The sequence below is a fragment of the Pimephales promelas genome, chromosome 4, assembly GCF_988280905.1.
Source record: "Pimephales promelas chromosome 4, fPimPro1.hap1.1, whole genome shotgun sequence".
NCBI classification, from domain to species: Eukaryota; Metazoa; Chordata; class Actinopteri; order Cypriniformes; family Leuciscidae; genus Pimephales; species Pimephales promelas.
The window spans coordinates 3272501-3290280 of record NC_142772.1 but is presented as its reverse complement, the minus strand read 5'-3'; the positions used below and the strand labels follow the sequence as shown (position 1 = coordinate 3290280).

At 36.6% G+C, this 17780-nt stretch overlaps 2 protein-coding genes across 13 annotated transcripts in view; one reads left to right on the top strand and one right to left on the bottom strand.

The window, feature by feature from the left end:
- Nucleotides 1-431: 431 nt before the first annotated feature.
- On the bottom strand, nucleotides 432-9905 carry LOC120472357 (cytochrome P450 2J2-like). Its single transcript, XM_039662515.2, has 9 exons — nucleotides 9647-9905; nucleotides 8155-8317; nucleotides 7812-7961; nucleotides 7100-7257; nucleotides 6735-6911; nucleotides 4356-4497; nucleotides 4019-4206; nucleotides 1908-2049; nucleotides 432-1815 (listed from the first exon to the last, which is right to left on the bottom strand). Exons 1-9 carry the CDS (start codon nucleotides 9827-9829, stop codon nucleotides 1646-1648), a joined length of 1473 nt encoding a protein of 490 aa, XP_039518449.2. The 5' UTR covers nucleotides 9830-9905; the 3' UTR covers nucleotides 432-1645.
- Nucleotides 9906-13155: 3250 nt separating this feature from the next.
- The window catches only part of ank1a (ankyrin 1, erythrocytic a), a 157675-nt gene continuing 153050 nt past the window's right edge, over nucleotides 13156-17780 (top strand). For 9 of the 12 annotated variants that reach the window (XM_089129824.1, XM_039661689.2, XM_039661687.2 and 6 more), the window contains exon 1: nucleotides 13156-13494. In XM_089129824.1, coding sequence (XP_088985950.1) covers nucleotides 13369-13494 — 126 coding nt within the window. In that variant the 5' untranslated portion in view covers nucleotides 13156-13368. The remainder of the gene's footprint in view (nucleotides 13495-17780) is intronic. The other 3 variants (XM_089129832.1, XM_089129828.1, XM_089129833.1) reach the window with 2 other exon arrangements.

Genomic DNA, 17780 nt, shown 5'->3' with positions numbered 1-17780 from the left:
TATCTTAAAGCTTCTGCCTACTTTCACGACATAACATTCTTGTTTCCATTTAATTTTATCCCACAGCAAGCATGTTGTGCAGAACTCTTCTTGCTTCAGGAAACTGTATTTTAACGACGACCTTCTGCTATGTCACTGACCTTTCCTGAACTCAACGAGTCCACATTATTTGAAGAAACTTACCTTATTGTTGTCGCTAAACAGAAAAAGATATGAGTTAAAAAAAACGTTTTTTTAAAAAAAAAAAAAAAAAAAGAGTTTCTCTACTGCCGTCTGGTGGTGATAATGTACCTTAACTGTTAACATATGTTTATATAGATTAACTCGACTGTTATTCTTGTCAACCATTACCTGGAAGAAAATTAATCTATAAACACACACACACACACACACACACACACACGTGATGATGAGACACTTGATCACAAACGCTATTTTTGTTGACTTCATATTTTAATTTCAGGGGAATAAACTGGATCTTACATCAACTGGAAAAAACATCATATTCGCATTTGCACTGTAATTAACATTTTGCATTCTAAATAAAATAAAAAGATCAAAATATTGACGACATAAATAAGTCCTTATAGATGTTTACTACAGAAATGTACAAGCCTTCATCATATTTCCATCAAAAGGAAGGGTCAACAGTGTAATTTTAAATGTAATTATATAAATTGATTACAGCTGTAATTACATGCAGGTATTTTTTAAAATTTAAGTACAATGTAAAACCATGTATTTACACACTGTAAAAATGAATATGCTTTATCTAATCAATATAAGTGTGGCAAAAGATTACAAGCAAGCAACATTATATACCATTTAAAATGAGTAAAGTTTGCACCAAAAAAATGTAACAAAGATATCTCACTAACAGACAGACGTCAAAGATTAATTGAGATCTCTTTATTTTATATTGCCAACATTGAAGACACCTGATGTTAACAAGCAGAATCACTGAAGGAGAAAACCGTCATTTTAAAACAAACCTAAAACAAACACAGATCACCATAATGGTGACTACAAATATGTTTTTTTGGTTGTTGTTGTAAGTTTTACTCATTTTAAATGGTTAAGTTTTAAGGAATTAATTTGATTAATAATTACTCAATTCTAATTTGTTAAGTTTAATTCATAATGATACTTGTAATCTGATTAGATAAAGCATATTCATTTTTACAGTGCACAGTTAGTCCACACTGTAAAAATAATCCTGTAAAAAAAAAACGGTAAACTACTGGCAGCTGTGGTTGTCAGCATCAAACTGTAAAAATACAGTGTTACTGTTTTTGAAATTAACAGCCAAATACCGTATTGTCAGCTACAGTATAAAACCCTAATTTAACGGCCATATGCTCTAACACAAAAACAGTAACACACCGTATAGTTACGGCAACCACAGCTCCCGGTAGTTTACCGTTTATTTTTTACAGTGTATTGTATTAAAGCCACTTAATATAAAGTGGGACCAAAACAATCTATGAACAGAATCCAATTAATTCTAATGCATATATATATTATCTGATATAGACGCTGTGGCTACTGCATGTTAACTTGACAGCATTTTACTGCATGAATTAGCATAAAATCTATTAATAGAACTCAGTTAGTACAGGTCCAGTTGTAATTCCTATTGTTCCTATCAACGTAATGACACACAGATCTGGAAGGGTTTAGACTTGACCCTTTCCTGGGATTCGATGGAAGGTTCTGGCCCTTCAGGAGCTGAGAATGAGAACCTTTGGAGGAGTGAAGTGAAGAACAGGAACAGTGTACTCCGTGCCAGCTGCTCACCAAGACACGACCTTTTCCCTGGAGAAATGTAAAGGATACACGTATGCACACATCATCTTGCATTAAACATTATCTGTAAGTGTGAGCAAAAAAATACAATAAAAGACTACCTGCAGAAAATGGATAAAATACTTCCCGTTTCCTGAAATTCCTTTGGTCATCTAGGAAGTGCTCGGGATAAAACTGATCTGGCTTTTTCCATTGTGATGAATCCTTCAGCACAGAGCAGAGATTACAAATCACCACTGTACCCTTGAGTGAAAGGAAACAGAGAAACATACTCGTATAATTAGAATTAATAACAGCAAAACTTTCATATCTGTAACTACAGTCCATTGTGAAAAAGGTCAACTTAAGCGTACATTTAAAAATAATTTTATTTTTTTTGCTAAAAAAATACTTTTTAAATATGCTTTAAATGAATGTACTTAAGTGCGAAATTAATTCCGACACTTAACTGCATGTTATTTGCAATTAAATAAAAATGTATTGTAATTAAAATTCATAATAAATGTAGGAACTGAACTTAAGAGTGCATTTTTTTAGGCTTACTTAAGTACATTTTTATGTCATTTCATAATTATTTCTATTGTCTTTGAAATGGTTAAAGACCATGACCAGAAATTATGGTAAACTAAAATATACTTTAAAGTAATTTCTATTAAAAAAATTGTATGTATTTAAATAATTTGGACTTTACATGTACTTAAGTATGTTACTCAAACAAGAGTACTTCTTTAAAACATGACAAAAGATTACTAAAACACGATTTAGAAGGTGTAAAATGTAAATGTAGACTTTTTGAAAGTGTACTTGAGTGTTTTGAGGAACACTCACGTACTTTTAAGATTTGAAAAACACTACAAACATTCAATACAATTATTTTAAGGTGACGTATTACATTGTACTTACTTAAGTGAGTTCTCTACTAATTAACTACATGTGCTTACTATAGAGTTACAGTTAGGGTTGGGTTTTGAATAGTTAGTTACTTGTAAATATGCATAATTTACTATAGTAAGTACATGTAGTAACATGCAACTATGTCATCTTAAAGTAAAAGTGTTGCCCTTCTTTTTTACAAAGAGCATTAACCAATATCAGGGGTTTTCAAACTACAGATTTAGTTTAATCAGGCTCTTTAAAGGGGTGGTAAAATGCCATTTTCACAAGATGTAAAATAAATCTCTGATGTCCCCAGAATGTGTGTGTGAAGTATTAGCATATAATACCCCACAGATATTTTTAAATAGCATGTTAAAGTTGTCACTTTTGTAGGGTTTGTAAAAAACGCACCGTTTTTTGCCTGGCCCTTTAAATGCAAATGAGCTGCTGCAGAGGGCGGGGTTTCAAGAGCTCCTGTGTGTTAGCAGCTGCGATCAACGCAGACACACTAAAATGACAGAAACTGTTCTCCCTTTATTGTTAAAACGAAGTCAGTCAAAGATGGAGAGATTTAAGAAGAGGTGACAACATGTAGAATGCAACAGGACGTCTCTGAATGGTTAGTTGATGCTTTTATGTTGCTGATGTGAAGTTAACTATCTTTAACTAGCATATTGTGTCATGCTAATCTATAAATTTCACTTTTCTTACTTTAGTTAGTGTGTAATGTTGCTGTTTGAACATAAACTACATTATCAAAGTATCATACTTCAACAAGCATATTGTGTCATGCTAATCTATGAGAATTTTGCAAGATGTAAACAACACTGGTCCAGAAGCACTTCCTGTTTCAGTTTTTTAACACTACATAAAAGCTGGGATAAAATACAACCAACAGAATATATAAAACTGAATCAAAAAGTTAAACAAACATCTTTAAGATGTTTTCTTTACATGTGAAATAAAGAAAACAGTTACAAACCGAAACAGGAAGTGCTTCTGGACCAGTGTTGTTTACATGGTCTATATGAGCGATTTATAGATAAGCATGACACAATATGCTAGTTGAAGTATGATACTTTGATAATGTAGTTTATGTTCAAACAGCAACATTACACACTAACTAAAGTAAGAAAAGTGAAATCATACTTTACCACCCTTTTAAGAACATTTGAACACTTTTCCTTACAAACCTTGTTCAAATATGCACTATGTTCCCAGTGCAATTTACAAATTACCCAAAGGAAAACATATAAGCAAACGGACAAAAGAATCCAAGAAGTGCAACCATACCAAATTTCATTATAACAATAGTACAAAACTAGAGCAGAAGTACTTTAGGAATGAAGTATCCAGCCAGCACAGAGTCTCGACTTGTCAGACGGGGAGCGATCAGAGGTAAGATGTTGCTCACTCTCTGAGTTTCATGAATAACTGCGTTTGTGTAAGGCATACTGGCTCGGTCTACCAAACATGGCTGCCGAGACTTCCCAATTACGCAGTCGATCTCATCTTGAACTTTCTCTATGAAGAATTACAACAATCATACAGCTGCATACAATGTTAACAACTATTTAGTGGGATTAATCCACATCATGAAATATATTAAGCAAGTCTATTAATATACATTTTTATAGCAATATCACAAAATAGATGTTTTCAAGTTCACTTACCTTGGACTTTGGGGTACTTGATCATTAGAAGTAAAGCCTGTCGTAGGGTGTCACTCATGGTCTGTGTCCCAGCCTTCAACAGGTCCACAGTGATACAGGCAAGATTATCCACAGTGAAAGCAGCCTCTGTATCTTTCCTTCTCTAAAACAAAGCCATGATTCAGACAACATTGGACCAGATTTAATATTCAATACCAAAAATTCTATCAAAGCATAAAACTGTAGTAGTAGTAGTCCTAAAAAAAAGTTGTATGACCCTACAAGTTTGATTAAACCAATCAAACATGAGGAAAGTAATCTAGATTTTTTAAACTGAACTTGGTTAAGGTATTTCTCTGATAAAAGGGTTGGCTTTATGTACAAATACAGAAGATTCAAGATTTTTTTTCTGAGAAATGCTAATGGTCTTGTCCACTTCAATGATGTATGCTAAGCTATGCTAAAAGTGGTACCGCCAGAACCAGAGATCGGCTGAATGGATTCAAAAACGGTAAAACTCAACTGTTTAACTCTGGGGGAGTTGTAAAATGAGCCTATTTCCAAAAAAAGTGGAGTATCTCTTTAAGACCAACTAAGATGGGTCCTCCGTGACCACTGGACTTAGGAGCTCCGGGACCATCGGAGTGGGGTCGTTTAGGACCACTGGATTTGGGACCACAAGAGTCGGGTCCTCCAGGACTATCGGACTTGAGATCACTGGAGTCGAGTCCTCCAGGACCAAGAGACTTAGGATGTCTAAGACCACCGGACTTGCAGGCGCCATTACTTGGGAAATGAGAGGAACCCTCCTTCTCCTCAGTTTGCTGGGTTGAGGCAGCGCAAGGAGGGAAGTGTGTGTGGCCCAAACACACTGGAGGGCGGTAGTATAGCGGGAAAGAATGGCCTCTTTGGCGTGACTGGGAAAGCGGGCAGCTCTGGTACAGCTGGATGAGCAGGGACCACCAGACTTGGGACCACCAAAGTCTGGTCCTCCAGATCCACTGGATTTCAGACCACCAGACTCAAGTCCTCTAGGATCACCGGACTTGGGACCACTGGAGATGGGTCTTCTGGGACCACCGGAGTCAGGTCCTCTAGGACCACTGGGTTTGGGACTATCAGAGCCGGGTCCTCCAGTACCATGGGACTTAGGAGCTCTGGGACCACTGAAGTTGGGAGTACCAGGATTTGGGAAACGAGAGGAACTCTCCTTCTCCTCAGCTTGCTGGGTTATGGCAGATACTGGTAGCTCAAGGGCTGGAGTGGAAGGAGGGAAGTGTGTGTGGCCCAAATACACTGGAGGGTGGTAGTATAGCGGGAAAGAATGGCCTCTTTGGCGTGACTGGGAAAGCGGCCGGCTCTGGTACAGCTGGAGGAGCAGGGACCACCAGACTTGGGACCACCAAAGTCAGGTCCTCCAGATCCACTGGATTTCGGACCACCAGACTCAAGTCCACTAGGATCACCGGACTTGGGACCACCGGAGTCAGGTCCTCTGGGATCACTGGGTTTGGGACTATCAGAGCCGGGTCCTCAAGGACCATGGGACTTAGGAGCTCTGGGACCACTGAAGTTGGGAGTACCAGGATTTGGGAAACGAGAGGAACTCTCCTTCTCCTCAGCTTGCTGGGTTAAGGCAGATACTGGCAGCTCAGGGGCTGGAGTGGACGGAGGAAGGAGGGAAGTGTGTGTGGCCCAAACACACTGGAGGGCGGTAGTATAGCGGGAAAGAATGGCCTCTTTGGCGTGACCACCAAAGTCAGGTCCTCCAGATCCACTGGATTTCGGACCACCAGACTCAAGTCCTCTAGGATCACCGGACTTGGGACCACTAGAGATGGGTCTTCTGGGACCACCGAAGTCAGGTCTTCTAGGACCAGTGGGTTTGGGACTATCAGAGCCGGGTCCTTTAAGGACAATGGGACTTTGGGACACGAGAGGAACTCTCCTTCTCCTCAGCTTGCTGGGTTAAGGCAGATACTGGCAGCTCAGGGGCTGGAGTGGACAGAGGAAGGAGGGAAGTGTGTGTGGCCTAAACACACTGAGGGAATGGATGGTCTCCTTTGGCGTGACTGAGAAAGTGGGCGGCTCTGGTACGGCTGGAGGAGCAGGGACCACAGGACTTGGGACAACAGGAGACGGGTCCTCTGAGACCACCGGACTTAGGAGCTCTGGGACCACCGGATTTGAGACCAGCGGAGTCGGGTCCTCCAGGACCACAAGACTTGAGAGCTCTGGGACCACCGGAGTCGGGTCCTCGAGGACCACAAAACTTTCCTTTCTCGACATTTTCAACCCCTAACATGGGTTGTGAACGCTATTTCATGTTGACTTTGAATGAAAAAATATGAAGTTATGATGCTTGCTATTGAAAGATTGAAAAAGTCTTCATTATCTTACCTTATCGATCTCTCCAATGTAGGCATCTATGAAATCACGATGATCAAAAGGATCCCAATCCTTCTTTTGTTTCTCAATTTGTTTCTTAATAAAGGCGGTTAGCTTTGTGTAGTTTGATTGAATAGTTTTATGTGATCCATAGAAACGTTCGGCAAGCCCAGGAAATGCATTGTAAAACTACAAATATATAAAAATAGAAAATTTGCATTAACATCAACTTTAATAACATAATCTGATTCAAAATAAAACCTAGGAGGCACTGGTGAACAATATACCGTCTAATAATTTATAAATAGATCAAATAAGTGTATTTGGAAAAAAAAATGTAACCTTCGTATTTCAGAGAAGGAACAGTAAAAAAGTACCTGAATTTGTGGAATATTTTCTATGAACATGGAGTCTGAATTTAGAAGTAGGTTCTGGAAGTCAGTGAAGCTGTGGTCAAAACGCTTCCCAAACACAAAACATCCAATTACATTAGCAGCGGCATTGTTTAAGGCGTCATGAGGATCGAAAGGGCATCCTGTCAAGGATAATACTGTTATAAGCAAAGAATGGGTAATGTCTCAAATCTCTCAAATCTTAATTGCATTCATCATTGACACAAAAAATGCCATTGGTTGTAGTTAATGTAATAACCAACATGACATTCTTGTTCGAAAAACAAAGCGGAGAATATGTATCATATATTAGTTCTTTTTGTAGCTTGAGAAACACTATGAATCACTATGCATGGAAAAGAAAATACACTTTGTGTTCGACTGAAGAGCAGCATACTGATTGGAACGATATAAGAGTGAGTAAAATGTTGTGTGAATTGTACCTTTAAGACTTGTTACAGAGCTTTGTGAGCGTGTTGTTAACAAACAAAGTCGCCAATTGATATATTATATAAACTTTTTCTCGCTCTGACTCAACTCTTTGGGAAATTTTCTTTAATAATGGCATGGAATATGTGTTGTAAACTAGAAATATTAAAAAGTTTGAATCTAATGTTTTAATTCACAGCACCAGCAACTAATTAAGCAGGGGATTTGGCAAACAGTCCCAGAAACCGGGGTAAATATAGCATCACACCTTGTTCTTCCTCAAAGGTCTGACACAGAACGATGCATTCTTGTTGAATGTGAACCTCCAACGCAGTTTTGCCTTCAGCAAAGGCCTTCAGGTGAGAGGTGATAAAATGCCTCTGCTTCCTCCACTTGTGTCCACTGCTCATAGAAATACCTGGAAAGTTCATAAAAATCAATGCTATTTATTTTAAACAATTTGCCAGCTTAATAGCTTGCAGCCACATAATTCACTGGATTTGAAAAACAAAAACTTATACAAGAGAACCTTATTGTTGAGTGACTGGGTTTTGATGTTTAGATTCAGGTAAACTGTAAGCTAATTCTGACACAAAAAACACTAAACTCACCATTTAATTGAAATACTTCTTGAAAAAGAGGAGATATGGCCCGATCCAGAAAGTTGTCTCCTTGTGTCACCAAAACCTCCTTTACCCATTCATACCCAGATACCAGCACAATCTTGTCATAACCCATTCTGAGGCTGAAAATGTTGCCAAATTTGGCAGCCACCTGCACGATAAACAAATTAAATTAAAATGTATATAGTATGAATTTATTTAAATGCAATTAGCTGAACTTTAGAGTACTTTGTTTTAGGATCTTTATTTTTTATTTTCCATGGACTCTTATTTTGACGTTATTTTGTCCCATACTGACTATTCATTTCCTGTTTTTCCATGTTTTTTGATTATCTTCATACCTATCTAGTTTAGTTATTATTATCACGTTGCATAGCCCTATGTTTCATATGTTTAGCATTTAAGTTAACTTTATGTACTGCTCTGTAGTTTTTATCATGTTTTGATTTCGCGTATTTCTTCTAGTTTCAGTAAACTGCATTCAATGAGATCCAATAATTGATTCCAACAAAAAAGTACTCTTATCAAATAAAACTTGCATGTCATGTGTTTAAATATATTTGTAATTACACATGATAACATTGCAATTCTGTAGATTAAGTCAATGATTTTAAATGTACTCAAAGTAAAACGTGGTATTACAGTGTCGTTGTTACAGTTACATGTCGTTACTATAGTTATTACAATAATTTGTGTATAATTACATGCAACTAAACTAACATTAACCATACCCTAAACCTACAAGTGCATGTTGTTCATTATTATTACTCAGTACTTAAATAATTACACTGTAACACAGACAAATAAGCGATCGTTTCGCTTGATAAGACCCTTATTCATCGTCTGAAATCGTTTAAAGCCCTTTGAACAGTTTTCAGTGTGCACTGAAACTGTCTTTATGACCTTGAACCGTTTGTTTCCCATTGAAGTTCATTATATGGAGAAAAATCCTGGAGTGTTTTCATCAAAAACCTTAATTTCTTTTCGACTGAAGAAAGAATAACATGGATATCTTAGATGACATGGAAGTGAGTAAATTATTAGCAAAAGTTTTTTTGTTTTTTTGTTTTTTAAAAAGTGAACTACTCCTTTAAGCGCGCTTGTTTTTCCACGAGGGTCACCTACCACATTGACCGAATTAATTCAACTTTAAAATAAATGAATTGTAATAGCGTCCAGCTGCAAAAAGTTACATCAGGTTCAATTTACGGTTCCTCTGTTATAAAACAATTCGCTCTTTGTATGATTTTTCAGATCGTGACGTCAGTGTCAGAACAGTTGTGCTAATATTGCACAAAACAGCGTGTGTAAACAAACAAGGGCGTGTGTGACTTTAGAAACACTTCAACCCCAACAAACTCACTCTAACTAACTCAAAAGATCAAAATATAAAACATCAGGGTTTTCATCGTAGCTGCTCTAGAACTGCTCTTTAACGTGTATGTGTGTGTGAAATAAATACGATTGAAACTTAGCCTACCACATCCATCGCACGACAGTTGAACCCGATGAAAACGTTGCCAAGAAACGGAAAACCCCATGGTCCCGGTGGGAAGTTTGGCGCATTCTTACTCTTCCAGAAATCAAAAACGAGTAACGATACGAGAAGAAGTCCCAAAAAGCTCTTGACATCCAAAACATTCAGTAATGACATCAAAAGCATGGTGGCGCTTTGGGCAGAGTTTGCTTCCAAAGTCCATTCAAGTTCACGCGTCAATCTTACCAGACTGCATCACTGCGAGGAAGACTACAGCCTGTGAAACAACACGACCATAATAAGGCGAAAACTGTTGAAAACATGAGGCGAAAACTGTTGACTCACACAGCAAAGCCAGTGACAATGGCACAAGCTTGTACAAGTTACCAAACCATATATGATAGGCCATTATATTAACTGTAAGGAGTTTTACAATTTATATATATTGCTATATTTGTTAGATAATAGGCCTATTGATATTCTGGTACATATATTTTTTAACCTGTTTAATCTGCCAGGTGAATTTAATGTTTAGGCTTGTTGTAAAACATACTTGCCATGACATTTCAGTGGTCAATATCCAGTGTTGGGTTAGTTACTATAAAAATACTAGCTACTAATGACATCTCCAATTGTGTAATTAGATGACTAATTACTCTAAAATGTATTACATTTATTAATAATTAATTTCTAAACCCCATATCAACCTCAACCAGTTGAACAAAGGAACAAAAGGATCGGCTGCACTTTTGATTCTTTCAAACAAACAACTGCATAAATTATTCTTGAACTGACCAAAGTGTGTAAAGACAGAATGCTACATTAAAAACATACATTTTAATATATAATATGATGTTAAATCCACTATTGTTTTATATATAATTGTTGTCTATATAGGGCTACTGAATGCAATTTCATCAGAAGTAACTGTAATTAATTACAGAATAAAAGTAATTAAATTACAGCAATTAGATTAATTACTTACAGTAATTAGATTAATAATTAATTACACCTAACAATGTTTACAATTTAGATATCACTATGTTTATAATGGTTAGATTGATATTTTTGGTTTTATTGAAAGGATAATCCACTATCGTGGTCGTTTTTACTCTGTTTTTCTGAATTAACGAGTTAATTGTCTCAGAATTACGAGATAATCTTTCATGGAAAAAAGTTTTTACTCTGTTTTTCTGAATTAACGAGTAAATTATCTCAGAATTACGAGACCATTTTTCATGGAAAAATGTTTTTTCTCTGTTTTTATGAATTAACGAGTTAATTATCTCAGAATTACGAGATAATTTTTGATGGAAAAAAGTTTTTGTTCTTTTTTCTGAATTAATGAGTTAATTATCTCAGAATTACGAGATAATTTTTCATGGAAAAATGTTTTTGCTCTGTTTTTCTGAATTATCGAGTTAATTATCTCAAAATAATGAGATAATTTTTTTTTATCCCTTTATTTTCAATTTCCATGAAGAAACCCACATGCACAATGCCACCAAACAATAACTACAGTAGTATGGCTAAATATATTTCTTAAGCAATATCATTGTACATGTTACATTAGGCTGAATACTTAAATAATGAGATAATTTTACATGGAAAAAAGTTTTTGCTCTGTTTTTATGAATTAATAAGTGAAATATCTCAAAATTACGAGATCATTTTTCATGGAAAAAAGTTTTTGCTCTTTTTTTCTAAATTTATGACTTGATTAAAAGTATGAGTAACTCATTAATTCATAAAAACAGAGTGAAAAAAATGTTTTTCAAGAAAAATCTCAATCTCGTTTAGCAAAATCAAGTCCTAACCCCTAAAAGTTAGCCCTATAAGTCATATGTGAATAACACTAATGTAGAAGCACCAAACTGTAAACTTGTCCCTCAAATCTGATTGGTTGATTAATGTTGTTTTACAATCAACAAAGATGTCGATCCAACACCTTGTACTTGATGAAATCACGTTCACCTCCTCTGGTGTGGTGTGTCTATAAAAATTAGTTTTATTTAAGAGCTTTGGACATTTGGAAGTGGGTGTTCTCTGTCATTAAAGCCTGTTTTTGCTTGCGTCAGCAAGATTGCAGTAGGATTGGAGAGAGATGAGCTATTTTATGGGAGAAAAGAAAGAACAGGTGCACGCTTTCCAGGATACACACTGCAGATGCTGTCTGAAATCAGAAAACAAAAGAAGCTCCCTCCCCCCCGCTTTCCTCTGGCTAACAGCACAGTGTCCCGGTCCTGCATGCTTTTCTTACATTTCTGTACAAAATGTCCCTGTTTGCACACATATACACAGATCCACCATGTCCACAGTCTCCACATGGTTCCTTCTCACTGCATTATTGGGAGGGGGGGGGGCGAGGAACGAGGGAGCGCTCTTTTAAATGAACGTTTTATTTTGAGAGACTGCAAGAAGAGCACAGGGCGGCTTTAATGCCTACAGTATCATGTCAGGTCCGTTTTACTACTTACAATACTTAGCCTATTGTTTCAGATCGACTTTACAGAAAATAATGACCTCCTCTGATCAGGCTCATAATAAAATAAATTTGTCACAAATTGATTTAGTTACGTAATATGCAGCAAACTGGTTCACTCTTCCTTTATTGTTTCCACGAAGAACCATTAACATCCATGCACTCTAAAAAATGCTGGGTTGTTTTAACCCAATTTTGGGTCAAATATGGACAAACCCGAAATGTTGGGTTAAAAATGTAATGTAAAAATTTAACCCAACGGCTGGGTTAGTCCATATTTGACCCAAAGTTGGGTTAAAACAACCCAGCATTTTTTAGAGTGTGGAAACTTTCCATTGCACAAAATGTTCTTTTATAGTGGAAAAGCTGCTTTATATTAATAAATGATCTTCACATGGTTCTTTTAGGAAATGTTCTTTGGGGAACCAAAAATGGTTCCTGCAAACCTCCAGACAGTGCATGAAATAAATTCTTAAATGATCCCAGCAAACAAATTTAGGTTCTGGGAACGTTAGTTTTTGGTTCCCAGAACGTTCCTAGAACTTTCCCGTTCCCGGAACGTTCTCCTTACGATATAAAAATGGAACGTTCTTATAACGTTCTTGTTTGGTTCCCCAAAAAATAACCTCATGGGACCATTCGGGAACATTAGGGGAACGTTCTGTGTTTGCTGGGTTGAAGTATTCAGTTCAATTGTAAAAGTCCATACCAAACCCACTAGTGTGTCCCGTGCCGATGTGCCATATGGGTTTTCTGCTGTCAGAATTGATTTATGAAGGTCCCAAAAATGGATGCATCCGATCCTTCCATGTGTCATTAGATATATTTTTTTAATTGCTTCAGATAGGACACCAGGCAGAGAGAATGTGCATGTATGAGGTGTGCAGGTTGAATTCCACAAGAGGAGTGGCAAGAGAGTGAGAGATCGACATAGAAAAGACTCAAGAGAATAGAGAGAGAGAGAGAGAGAGAGAGAGAGAGAGAGAGAGAGAGAGAGAGAGAGAGAGGTGCGCAGTGCTGCAGCATATCCCTCTCAATGAAGTCTTCCCAGGTCTGTCTGCCTGACTAACTAGTGCTGCAGCGGAGGAGAGAGGGAGACGGGACACACACACTCTCTCACACACACTCACTCCAGTGCTGCAGGACTGCATGAGACGAACACAGATCATATCCACACCAGCATCAGCATCGGCTTCATCCATCAGCGGAGCGACAGAGACATCCAGAGCCTGTCAACGCCACTATGGCACAAGCCGCCAAACATCTGCGCAAGAATAAGGATTTAGAGGCTCTCGCCGAACAGGAGAGGAAGGAGAAAGAGGAGGAGAAGGCGAAGAAAAGGAGCCGCTCGCGGGATAAAAAGCGCAAGGTAGGGAAGAGGGATGATAAGTTGACAGCAGAAGGAAGGGAACTGGTTTAGAAGCATAACACACACACATCTGCTGTTAACACGTGCATGCACAGGTGAGGAGAAGCACGCCGAGGGTCATGGCATGATGAGAAGGATCACATGGCCACACAAATGAACGGTTATTGTCACAGAAAGAAATATTGCAATGAATTTTCAAACATATTTAGGCTATTAAATCATTGAAACTGCATTTATTCTGGTCATTGATCTTTACAACAGAATTGCATCACTTCAGTCTTGCAAGAGTTTGAATACAGCCTATACATTAACACTGTTTCACTCACTCTAAAAGTCAGCTGTTATGATTGCATATGTACATTTCGTGCATGTAGTATGAATGCAAACATTTGTTTGAAATTCATATAATTAATTTAACTGCGTCGCATCGTTCAAATCTGTAATAGGCTGAAAAAAGCAAAAAAGATGCAATTATGTTTCAAATTAAAATTATAGTCTACACTCTCAGAAAAAAAGGTACAAAAGCTGTCTCTGGGGCTGTACCTTTTCAAAAGGTACACCTTTGTACCTTAATGGTACATATAAAATGTACATATTAGCACCTGTACATATTAGCACCTAAAATGTACGTATTACCACCTAAAATGTACATATTAGCACCTAACTTGTACATATTAACACTTAAAATGTACATATTAAAACCTAAAATAGACATATTAACATCTAAATGGACATATTAGTACCTAAAATTGACATTAGCACCTAGAATGTACATATTAACACCTAAAGTGTACATATTATCACCTAACATGTACATATTAACACTTAAAATGTACATATTAAAACCTAAAATATACATATTAACATCTAAAATGTACATATTAGGACCTAAAATTGACATATTAGCACCTAAAATTTACATATTAGCACCTAGAATGTACATATTAACACCTAAAATGTACATAATAGCACCTAAAATGTACATAATAGCACCTAAAATGGACATATTAACACATAAAATGTACATATTAGCACTTAAAATGGACAAAAGTTTACCTTTTGAAAAGGTACGGTCCCAGTGACAGCTTTCATACTTTTTCTGAGAGTGTATAACAGTAAAAGCAGAGGTGCTGATAAGTAGCTTTAACAAGCAGTCTGTTCTCTTAAAGAAGAGCAATTTCATGCGTATAGAAACAAATGATTGCACGTTTTCTCTCCTAAAATCAAACAGAGATTCATTTTAGACTGGTGTGGTTGTAAAAGGGTTTGTTGCACTTTCTGTTCATGGAGCTCCAACACTTATAGACCATTTTCACTGCAGAGTTTCATATTACAGCACCTTGCTGAGAAGGGTGCTTATGTGCAGTGGATATCCTTGATCTCTCTTTCTCCTGTTTGTTTTCTCCACATGCTCAATGTAGAAAGCACGTCTTCGGCTGTCGGCTCGATTGTCCGTTTCAAAATGAGAAACGAATCCTATTGGCCAAGTGTTTTGTTCCCGATCCTCCTCGTTTAATACATCACCTCTTAATAACTGATTGTTGTTTATGAATTTCAGCCACACATAACCATATAGCCATTCTTTTTTGTTGTAGAACGCAGTGTCGAGTGTTTGAAGACCTGCAGTGGATAGTTTTGTTTCTGCCATACTGCATCATTTCAATATTTATTAGGTGTCTCATATCAGCTCTGAGCCTTAAAAGTCATTATGAATAGCAGAAATCAAATGCAAGCACTTTAAAATGTTAGCTGTTAGTGGGCCATCTCCTTCAAAATGAAGTTTTGTAGACAGAATGTTGACAGCAACACAGTTTTTAAGATATGTTACATACATAACTTTCCAGCAAATTCTTCTTTAAATATAAGGCTATTGAAAACCTCTGCACTGTCCGTTGATTGCTCACGCTTTCATTGTGGATAAAGTCACATATCTTGCTTAAAGTTATGATTGATTTGAGAATCTATTTGTGGAGGCTTGTACTCTGATGCAGCGACGGCGACGATGCTGATACTGAGGGTTTTATAATGTGAGTTTTCATGCTGTTATCTCTTAATCTGAGCATATTCAGTCAAACCCCTCAGTTACATGAGATGCAATGCAATTTAAGTCAAAGTTACTGCCTTTTGCAAGGTTTTGAGGACTCAAAATTGTGATTTGAAAACCTGTGGAAACAAACATTCTCTGACACAAATACATATGCATTACTTGTGTTTAAAGCTGGCCTTGTTCTTTTGTGCAGAGACAGCATTTTTGCATTTTATTTTTAACTCCATGCATGCTCCTTAAGAAGGATTTATATGCTAAAGGAGAATTATTGCCTTGTGCTTCCCTTGGGAAAAAACATCTATTAGTCTTGTCTATCACTGTATACACTGTAATTCTTCCAGCAATGGTGCATATTTTATTGCAACATGTACAATACACACTAATAATGAAAAGTAATGCGGTATTATTGTGAAAATTACCCAAAAAAATTATTATTATGTATTTTCCCATCTAATGGAAACATGCATGTTTTTTTTTTTAATATATTCATGTTTTTCTTTGTGGTTTAGAGAGACAAATGTTGAAATCAAAATGCTGACAGTGTTATTTATTATTATTGCATTTGTTGATGCAACTTCTTTATGAAGTCTACTGTGGTTTAGTCCAGCATCTCGCATATTGTGGATCACATTTCATTTTTGACAGTTGCCAGCTAACAATTAACTTTATACAACTTTAAATGATGGATGAAGTCGGATGTTGCAACGGGCTGTGCATTGGTGCACTTTGCTGTATGTGGAATGTTCAGTGGGTTTTTGCAGGCTGTTGTTATCAATGTTAAATATATGGCGTTTCTGTTTCACCAAACTCATATATATATATATATATATATATATATATATATATATATAGGCTATACACACACACACACACACACTGTAAACAAAAACTTTTATGTTAGATCTGATTAATTGCAATTAATCGATTTGACAGCACTTTTAAGTTTAAAGCAATTGCTTTTGGAACAGATCCAGCTTGAATAACCTGTTAAATAAGCTGTTGTTTTCATGGTTACATTCTTGCACACTTGCACTACATTTCTGTACCCAAAACAATGAATTTCAAGATACTTCTCAATCTCATAAGGCAAGTCAAAATTATTTGTGTAGTAGCTTTCATAATACACACAATTTCAAGGCGGATTTATAGAAAGTCACTCTTATGTCCATAATGCCTTGATTGATCTACATGTAGAATTCATAAAACCCTTGTTATTAGCGACACCTGTGGCCGTTAGCTGAATTGCAGCCAGCCCAGAAGTGCTCGTGCACACGTAACGTGAGAAGAGACTCAACGTGATTCAAGGCCCAGATAAATTCACAGAGAATTTATTTTCTTTCTTCGATTATTAGGAGTAAAAATATGTTGTAAATAACTCTGCAGCGATATATTTTTAAACATGTGGATATGTTTGCACCAGCTTTGGGATTCACCGGCTGTATGTCGACGGATGAGGTAATTCATTAAAATCACACTGATAGTTTGATAAGGCCTATTTTACGACCTATGAAGTAGGGAAATGTCTCGTTTTCGTTACAAGTTTCGTTTCAAGCTATAAAAAGGAGATTAATTGGCCCTACATGAAAATTATTACAAAAATACTTATCCTCTTTAAAGTTCCCATGAAAGAAAAATGTAAGTTTTTTGGCTTTTATGAATAACGTTATATTCACAAAAGCCATAAAATATGTTGGCCTTGCTGTGATCTATAAGCCCGTGTAAGTTACTTCAAAACAATGAAAAAATTGGCATTTAGAAGATATGGATTCAAAACTTAGTCTCTCACGTTCACCAATTTATGGAGATTTGGTGTGCATTTGATCATGAACTGAAACATATGTATTATGAAGGCATAAATAAATAACCGAAACTTGATATTTCCTATAGCACTTTATAGTGTGCAGTGCTCTCATGCCTCTGAAAAAGACATTTCCAGGAGTCCTCAGTGCTGAGCTAAGCATCCCGATCATCAATTCCCGAGCAGATAATGCTTACTACAGCTGATGGACTTGTCAATAATATGTAGCTTAAATCCTACATCATGTGCTGGTTATCATGGTATCTAGATAGATGGATGGATGCACGGACAGATAATAATTAATGAATTCAACCGACATCCTCATTGGAATAGATCACTTGCTGACAGTATTGATGGGTGAAGGTATGTGATTTAACAATATATATATACAGTATATGTGTGTGTATTTATCATATAATTTTTGTTCCATCAATAATTATT